Source organism: Lygodium microphyllum, chromosome 9 (genome assembly GCF_053477565.2).
Source record: "Lygodium microphyllum isolate KBCC chromosome 9, Lygodium_microphyllum_v1.1.10, whole genome shotgun sequence".
NCBI lineage: Eukaryota > Viridiplantae > Streptophyta > Polypodiopsida > Schizaeales > Lygodiaceae > Lygodium > Lygodium microphyllum.
The window spans coordinates 118,455,249-118,465,146 of record NC_141143.1 but is presented as its reverse complement, the minus strand read 5'-3'; the positions used below and the strand labels follow the sequence as shown (position 1 = coordinate 118,465,146).

General features: G+C 40.5%; 1 protein-coding gene across 1 annotated transcript; it reads left to right on the top strand.

Annotated features, from left to right (window-relative positions):
- Positions 1 to 324: 324 nt before the first annotated feature.
- Positions 325 to 744, top strand: LOC148031486 (pathogenesis-related protein 1-like). The gene has a single exon (XM_087685575.1). The coding sequence runs from the start codon at positions 325 to 327 to the stop codon at positions 742 to 744; it is 420 nt and encodes a 139-aa protein (XP_087541701.1).
- Positions 745 to 9,898: the final 9,154 nt, after the last annotated feature.

The window sequence follows — 9,898 nt, the reverse complement described above, 5'->3', positions numbered from 1 at the left end:
TAGCAGGAGCTGCTGGCTCTCCTTCCAATAGTTGTGTGCTAGTATCCCCCCCACCGGCCATAATATAATACATCTCATCAGCCCCGATCATTAACCGTGCTAGCTTCTGAATCAGCTAACTACTGGCGGCTGTACCACAAGATCAGGAGTGAGTCATCAGTTGATTGGGTACATGTTTTTCATATAGCCATCAAGAGGAGTACTATAGTGGCAGCGCTGCTAGCGCAATTGTCGATCAGGATGATGATGAAGATGATGCTGATGGCGGCTATGATGCTAGCATTGAATGATGCCCATAATATTATCAATGTCCGAGCGCAAACAATGACGGACCCGCCGTCGGCTTATCTGGACCCTCAGAACGAGGCGCGGGGCGCGCTGGGGCTGAGTCCACTGACATGGGACGCCAAGCTGGCCAGCTACGCCTACAACTACGCGGTGCAGGTGCAGTGCCAGATGGTGCACTCGGGCGGGCCGTACGGCGAGAACCTATTCTGGGGCCGTGCTGGCGGAAACTGGACGCCGGGGGACGCCGTGAGCATGTGGCTGGCGGAGCAGCCTCACTACCACTACGACAGCAACACCTGCGACGGCGGCTCCATGTGCGGCCACTACACCCAGATCGTGTGGCGCACCACGACATCCGTGGGCTGCGCCTCCTACACCTGCCCCGCCAGTGGCGACACCCTTGCCGTCTGCGAGTACTACCCCCCGGGCAACGTGATCGGCGAGCGTCCCTACTAACTAGCTAGTTTCTAGAAGTAGGGCCGCCTGATTAAAATCTTAATTACAAGCATGAGCAGCACCCACCAGAATTTCTTTAATTTGATTTCCACTGCGATAACCAACTATTGGCCTGATTCACTGATCCTACTGTGTATGGCCTCATCAGTGGTTAATATCGGTATAATTCATTCGCCTTAGAGTCGTTTTTATATTAATTTTGTACGAGAGTCTCTCTGGATTCCCTGCGCTCTCCCTACCTCCTCTTTTAGTTGCGCTCATATGCCTTGATCTTGGCCGTACTGGCAATCCGATTATCGTCTCAGTCGATTGAAGTGGCGCACAACATGCTCATAAATCCCCACCCACGGCTTAATGTGCTTTTATATCTCCTCATAGCTTACGTATTTTGGTGTCTACGCACGCATGTGCTTGTGTCCTCGCAGGTCTGCCAGATTCACCTTTGAGAGGGGCCACGCGCGGACGTGTCCACCAAATTCTGTGAGTCGAACAACGCACACCGCCAATACTCCAACTGATAACTTTTGACGTCAATCCTTGCAGCCAATGGATGGATGTTTGGCGGCTACCCCGCTCATCACGCAGTAGCTAGTCGGTAGTAGTACTTCTTTCATAGACTCATCAACTAGTTCGTCCAAAGTAAGCATAGACTCAGGTTTTATCGTTCAAAAGACCCCAGGCAAAGGACTGGCTGTCAAAAATGATCAAAATAGCACATAGACTATACATATTCATGCTTGTCGCGTACATTCTTGAAATCGTGGGATATTTGGAAACCCTACAGCCCGCAATTACGAAACTTAGTTACCAGGTTATACTGCAATTTTTGACGAACGTTCATGTGCTCATATGTTTGCTTAGAAGTTTGTATTACACTCCAACGTCAAGATAAAGAGGTTGGGAACAATAAAGATGTTGTTCAATATGCTTGTAGCTTCTTGGCGTTTCTTCTTTCTAATCAGAGATCATCCTCAAAAGGTTGGTTATAAAGATGTGGCTCAAGACAAATAGCCCAAGTAAGAATGATGCCAATTGGAACCATGATCAAAACCCTAAAATTTTGTGAGTAGAAGAATTTGATAGCATTCTCAAACTATTTTGGACCGATGTGGCAAAAATCCATAAAACCAATGAGAGAGGTCTAATCAAACTACACCACCAATGTGCATTGACCATATCCTTTAAAATTGAAAATTTAATACAACTTACGTGGCTTTCATGGGATTTTAATGGCCACATCTTGACAATCCTTTTCTAGGAGAATTGGGATGCACCACTATATGGAGTCCACATCCTTTGATTGAGTAAGATTGTGTGACCATTTACTTTATCAAGGAACATGATCACTATATATAATACATAACAATTTAGAATTTAATGAATTATCATCCAGCATTCTTTCCACATATTTGTTGTACTTCCAACCTTCTGATACAGCCATATTAATCACTCCTAGTACCGTTATCACTCTTGCAAGAAGGTTGCAAGTCTCTTTGTAGGCTATTACCACAAAACTAGGCATAAGCCTTGGCAGCTAGTCTTTTGTTATGCTTCATTATTGAATGGTGCTAATTATGATTTATTATACACCTATTGACATCCAACTCGCTTCTAACCTTCTAACAACAAAACCAAATTTGTATACCATTTACATCTAAAGCATCCATCTTTTCATCCATAGCTACAATCCCATTCAACTTTAGAAACTAGCTCATCAAAGCATCTGGCCTCTTTCTCTTGTATCCACTTAAGAATATATGTATAAAGACTAGTAAAAAAGCTATCATATCTCAAATTTTCCACTAGATACTTTATATGACTTGAAATGCATACTTGTATATTACTATCTGATGTATAGTTTACAATGCGTTGTTTCTACATATGTATGCTATTTTGAGAGTAGCTATTTTGATCCAAGCGACTCATCCATGGATTCATTTTTGTAGATAGATATAGATATATATATATATATATAGAGAGAGAGAGAGAGAAAGAGAGAGAGAGAGAGAGAGAGAGAAGTGATCGATACATGCACATGTCGCATCTGTTGTGCACTTAACCTAGCCATGCATAAACTTATAGATCAATGGTTAGTTGGTGATTTAAGAGAGTATTGTAACTTTTTAGGGTAGTCCCTTGACTCTCATTAGTCTCAACAAATATGCAGCACATTCAATACAATCAAAGCAAAAGCAAGACATGCATGCCAATTTATAGTGTGAGTAGAATGATGCAAATAAATTGACTTGTGCATGTGCAATAGAGAGAGAGGGAGAGAGAAGTGATCGATACATGCACATGTCACATATGTTGTGCACTTAACCTAGCCATGACTAAAACTTATAGATCAAAGGTTGACTTATGCATGTGCAATATATATATATATATAGAGAGAGAGAGAGAGAGAACTGATCAATACACACACATGTCTCATTTGTTGTGCACTTAACCTAGCCATGCATAAACTTATAGATCAAAGCTTAATCAGTGATACTTACAACATGGAGGAAAACATTTTGATATTGAAAGACTAGGAAAGTCATGTCATGTTGATCCAAAAACAACCAAAAGCTAACATCTAATCAGTTTAATTGTTACTGCGCGTCTATCAGCGCATGTAATAAGTATTATCTATGCATATACACGTGCTTACAGACGTGCTATGCAAATATTAAAAAATTTAAAAAAAGTTGTGGCTTTTTTTTCAAACCAGTGCTTTCCTGCATTTTTTGCGCGTTTTCTGCAATTTGAGCTCGACATCACTAATCATGTCTATATATCACTTCATGAAGACAATGAGGGAAGGAAATAAGAGTAAAAAGAGGACAGGAGGAAGGAAGAGCCAAAGAGTAAAGAACAAGAACCAAAAAGCAAGGAAAAGAAGAAGATTCAAGCAACTTACCAAGGAAAGGGAGAAGGAGGACAAGGAGCTTGCAACCTAGCCGCCACCCGTCGGAACAGGCAAAGAAGGTGAGTTCTTATTCTCTCTCTCAATCTTGTTTGCTCTCTCTGTCTGTTTGTCTCTTTCTCTCTCTCTCTCTCTTTACATGCTATAGACTGTCATCTATGGAGGTTTTCTTGCGCGTTTTTTAACCAAGTTTGAAAAAAATGGTCTGACTATGCGTGTCTGTCAGCACGTCCACATGACAGTGTAGATGCAGGTATGACACGGAAATAGATGCACTGAGAGACGCACACAAAGATGCAGATATAGACGTAGCATGTAATATGTTTTATATGCACAAGGTAATATGATTTTTCTTTTGTAGATGTGGAATCATGGATTTTCCAGCACTGATCCTGAGTTGGAATGTATAAACAACACCTTAGCAGAGTTTTCTAGAGGTGTTAGAAGCTTTTTAAGAGGTTTTCCAAACAAGGAGCAATTCATGGGGGAGATGATCAATTATCTTGGTCGCCCTCCCACTACAGAGGAGGTTTTCAGTGTGATGTCTGGGACACCTATCACATCTTTGCCTAGCACTGCCGCACAAACACCAAACCTTGGTACACCTCTACTAGCAGGTACTCCACACACTATGTATACACAGGGATCAGCTGATGCACAGGGATCGGGCGAAGCACGTGCATCTGCAAAAGCACGTGCATGGAGTGAGGGAGAGGGTAGTGCCCATCGAGGGAGGAGGGAGAGTCGTGCGGGAGGACGAGGAGGTCAAGGGCTATTTGGGGGTTGCCTAGGAGGTGGCTCTCGATCACCCTCACCGAGAAATGAGAGAGGTGATCCTCCACAAATGTACTACTCTATCACTGATGTTTGTGGTATCTTACATGACACTGAGGGGAGGGAAGTGATAGCCTACTTGAGAAGTGTCGTGCATGCCACATACAAAGATTGCATGATTCCCTTCAAGCACAAAAAAATTGGTTTGTGGCAAGAGGTGCTGTGGGCAGTACATAGAAGGTACCCTAATCCCGAGAATTCACGATTCTCAAATGATTAGGGACGGTCAAAGGTGAGAGACGCGCTTTATAACAAGAGGTCTCACCTTATGACGCGCGTGAAGGAGTCACTGCGGAGACAAGAGCAGGGGTACCCTGGATATGGCCAATCACCCAATTGCCACCGCAGGGAGTGGAAAGAGGCCAAGAAGAGAACAACAGAGAAAATGACAAGTCGCCAGCATACAGAGGCGCGACGTATCCAGATGGCAACCATGGGATCGTAGCATTATGGATCGGGTGGTAGGGAGTCATGGGAGGCTGAGTTTGTAAGTATTATTTGATTTTTTTAAAATTAAATTTTGTAATTTGTTTCACTTCATTATGTAGTGTCTTCTAATATGTTATATGTTCAAATTGTTTTGTAGTATCATATCGTTGGTAGGATGACTACTCCTAGAGAGATAGGCTACCATTGAGATCATAACCGTGCGTCCACTTGGCAACATTTCTACGAGGAGGGACTCATCACGAAGGAGCAATATAATTGTGCCATGAGGATTCCACAACCAAAAGAGGTATGTTTTATTTTTTACATGAAACCAGCTCCATAGGCTAGGTGGCAGCATGCAACATAAAACACAACCGCTGGATGCCTGGAATGTAGGGCAACCTTTATGTAGGCGAACCCTGATGCAGTTGAGGATAGCAAAGGGGGGACTATTAGTAGTGGTGGTGGCAACGGTAGCGGCATAGGCAGCGGTGGTGGTAGCTCTTCTGAGGAGATGTAGAGGAGCCCCATGCATGCATGCCTCCCCTTGGCTTGTAGTTTTCATTTTTGATATATATTACTTTCAGCTAGTGCTTGCGACCATGATGTCACAAGCACTAGAACTCATAATGTAAAAACGTTTCATCTATATATATGAAATTTCGTGTGCTACATATATTGTTTTGTTTTCAGTATCCAATCTTCGAAATAATCTTTCTCTGTTTTTCCTAAGTATACAATTTGATGTTGATGGGGGGGAAAAAAACCAGAGAGCATGTGGCCTGCAAGGCCACATGCTTTCTGGTTTTTTTTTCATACCTCTGTTTTGCGCGTCTATCAGTGCGTCTAAATTGCAGGATAAATGCGCGTCTATTCTCATAAAAAACTTTCATAGTAAACGCAGTTTTAGACGAGTAGATACACGCGTGTATAGACGCACAATATGAATATATCCACTTTTTTATAAATATGATTATATATTTACATAGCGCGTTTATACGCGCGTCTATAGGAGCGTCTAAGTGTGCGTCTACTTCTGACTATAAGCGCGCTTTTAGACGCGATTTTGTAGACGCGAAAATAGACGCGTTAATAAACGCACCCGACTTTTTTTTTACAATTCAAATATTGCGTCTACAAGCGCGTCTATGGAGCCTTTTTGTTGTAGTGTTACTTGCTTTGTGAGTCTACTAATTCTGATGATCATAAACCTCCTTCACCTCCAAAGAAGATTGATGAAAATTTGGAGATATATGTCGATCTTCCTATTGAGATAGAGCATGGATTCTATTCTATTGAATATGATGTTTTTGATGATGCTATGTATGTCCAAGAGGATCCAATATCGTATATGGAAGCTATCAATTCGTATCAAGGGGATCAATGGCAAGAAGCTATGCAAGCAGAGTACGATTCTTTAATCTCCAAAGGTACATGGATTCTTACTGAACTCCCCCCAAATCATGTTCCTATCAAATGTAAATGGGTTTATAAAACCAAGACCAAAGCTAATGGCTCGTTTGATAAGTTCAAAGTACGACTTGTTGCAAAAGGTTACTCGCAGATTGCACGAGTAGATTATCAAGAAACATTTTCTCCAGTTGTGCGCTCCACAACTCTTCGTATGCTTTTGGCTTTTGCAACACTATTTGATCTAGAAATTCACCAAATGGATGTTAAAACGGCTTTTCTCAATGGAGATCTTGAAGAAGAAATCTATATGGAGCAACCTGAAGTTTTTATGATTGCAGGAAAGGAGCATCTTGTATGCCAGCTTCATGGTGCATTATATGGATTGAAGCAAGCCTCTCGTGCTTGGTATATTAAGATTGATCAGTTCTTCACATCTAAAGGTTTTGTTACATGTTTTGCTGACCCAAATTTTTACATCAAAAGGGAGGACAAATGTTTTATTATTCTTGCTCTATATGTTGATGATACTATTCTTGTGTCAAATAATATTACACTCTACCAACACTCCCATTCTTTCGAGCTCTACCAAGGGTACATCTGCAAGAAGCAATGAAGAATCAGCCATTCATTAACCTTTTGCTAATCTTGTTGGTTGTCTTCAATTTATTGGTTTAAACGCAAGACCAAATATTTTATTTGCAGCTAACTTTTTGGGACAGTATCTTTCTTCCCCTTTCACTATTCATTGGTGATGCCAGGAGGCATATTCCACGGTGGATTCCGTGAGGTTTTACGGTGGATTCCGTAAACTTAGATGACCGGGGCTCATACGCAAAGAGGATTCTTTGTGTGAGAAGTTGATGGGGACGCCTGTCCTTTTCGGGCATTTCATTAATTTAGTGTGTACATGGGTGATTCCATAGCGGGTGATTCCGCAAAACGCATATTAAATTAATAAACGTTTATGAGTTTAGAGTGCGCACTTGTAATAAATTAAGGTTAGGATTTATTTCTAACCAGTTGATTTATTTATGTAGCTGAAGACTGCTAGGTATTCACTTTTGTCGGTTTAATTGTGTTATTTTACTAACGATTGTGAATGCTTCAGTTGATGTGTAGAGATAGCAACAGTGGCGGAGGAAAGCATTGGAGTCTAGCGGGTTTTCGACCTTTGGATTATATTTTGATAGGCGCCACGCCTATATTTTGTTATGTCTATAAAGACATCGATTATTTATTATTATTTTGTATGCGCTTATGCGCCTGGATATGTTATTTCTATTTGGACATTGAGATTGGGCGTGCCAGACTTTATGGGCACCGTCCATTAGCTTTATTTTCTTATTTTTGGTAGAAAGCAAACTCAAAAGCTAAAAGCTTGTCATATTTTTGTAATTGGGCTATTTTTGAGCATGAAGATTGGAAATATACATTAAATACATGCTTTGTGAAGCGCTCACACAAGGCATGGGGGAGATTGAACCCAATTTGTCTCTTGCTTCATGTCGTGCTTGCTTTTACATGGGTTTTTGTGCTAAAAAGTAGAGTACTTTGTTCTTGGGGACCTTCCGGGATTCACCACGTGAGCTATCTGCGACCAATCTGCGCACCAATTGGAGTGCTGCAAAACGTATTCTTAAGCACCTCAAGGGTACTAAGAAGTTTGGTCTTATTTATCGTCGTCGAGAGGATTCTTCTTTATCTTCTTCAACTTCTCTTGACCTTATTGGATATACAGATGCTGATTGGGCAAGTTCACATTTATCCATGCGATCTACAAGTGGGAATTGTTTCTTTGTAAATGGATGTTTGGTTTCTTGGTCCAGCAAGAAACAACGATGTGTTGCGGTTTCTACAACTGAGGCCGAATATGTTGCTGCATCATTAGCAACTCGCGAGCTAGTTTGGCTTCGACAACTACTTGCAGATTTGGGACATCCTTCATCATCTAGTACACCTCTTCGATGCGACAAACAAAGTGCTATTAGTCTTACGAAAGACTATATACAACATAGTAAATCAAAGCATATTGCTATTCATTATCATTATGTTTGACATGAAGTCAAGAAAGGTTCCATTATGGTGGAGCATTGTCCTAATGATCAAATGGTTACAGACATCTTCACAAAAGCTCTTAGTGAAGATCGCTTTAGTTCATTAAGACATGCACTTGGTATTGTTCCAAGTTCTTGTCTCATACTTGTTGTCAACTTCAGAATAGGAGAAATGAGACAAGAAGGAAAAGTTCTTTTGTTGTCGTCCAAGAAGGGTGAATGATACTTGCACTAAAATCTAGAGTTTGGAGGTGCTCTTTAGCACATCTAAGCATGGGTTGTTATGACTAGCTAGTGAGGATGACGCTTTATTCGTTTTGGATTTTAGTATTAGTACTACATTTGCTAGTATTATCCATCCTCTATTTACACCATGATCATAATACAACATAAGAGAAGTCTCAAGTAGCTTGGATTATGCCTCAGGAGGTGGAGTAATAGCTAAAACATTTTTGCCATAATATGCTCAGCTTGATGGGATGAAGCCTTTTATTGTGTAAAATAACATCTATATAATTTTCTAGTTGGAAATTTTATGCATAATTTCCTTCTTAGAAATTGACATAAGTAGGAATGTACAAACTAAGAAAAATAAAATATTTCCTAGTTAGAGAAAAATTAGAATCACATAGGAACATGCCTTTATAGGAAAATTATCATATATAGGGAAATTTCCATATGTAAGGAAACATAGAAAAATTTCGCTATCTCTCCACATAGGAAATTTTTCTTACATAGGAAGGAAACAAAAGGGAATTCCCTCTCAATTCCCTAGTTAAAAATACATGTAAGTAGGGAAAGTAAATAATAGGGAAACTAGATATGTGATTCCCTCTTTGATAGGGAATTCCCTCTTTCTTCCTATGTAGGAAATGATTAAATGTTCCTTTTGTGCATGTGTTTTTCTTCCAAGCATCCTTCTTGTGGTCTAAAGAGCAAGCTAGCCTTGTAATTGCTCTGATTTTACTCTAGAACACAATATTAGTGAGTTTGGGAGTCTCCCAATTCCCATTTTATGAATACTAAAAAGATGGCACCCGAATAACATGCCCATAAGTTTCTCAAAACCATATGATGTGACTTATAATTGGAAAGCGCTTGAAAAATGGAATCTATTGAGCTATAGAGTGCTTGATTTGGAGTTGTAGTATTCAAGTTATGACAAATCCAAAGATTTGACCATGTGTCCCAAACTTATGGGAAATTCCCATTTTCCCCAATATGGTATTCTAGGGACTTAGCTATACTTATATGAGATCATCCCTAATGAATTACTCTCTAGAACATCGGCTTTGCAAGAACAAGCTCATGATCGCCTTTAGGATGCATGTTGAGGGGAGGGCCTTTATGCGTGTTGAGGGGAGGACCTTTGTAAAACTAGGAGATAAGAATGGTAAAGAAGCATGAAATGGCTAGTAAGATTGCTACATGGCAAAAATTATCCTTGTTGGAAAGAGGTTATTATGGGCAAATGCAAGGGATTAAAAGCATATTGATTTTTTCACCCATGGGTGAT

What these genes read in the sequence shown, in the direction of transcription:
- LOC148031486 (XM_087685575.1), top strand. Translation starts at nt 325, where the DNA reads ATGACGGACCCGCCGTCGGCTTATCTGGACCCTCAGAACGAGGCGCGG.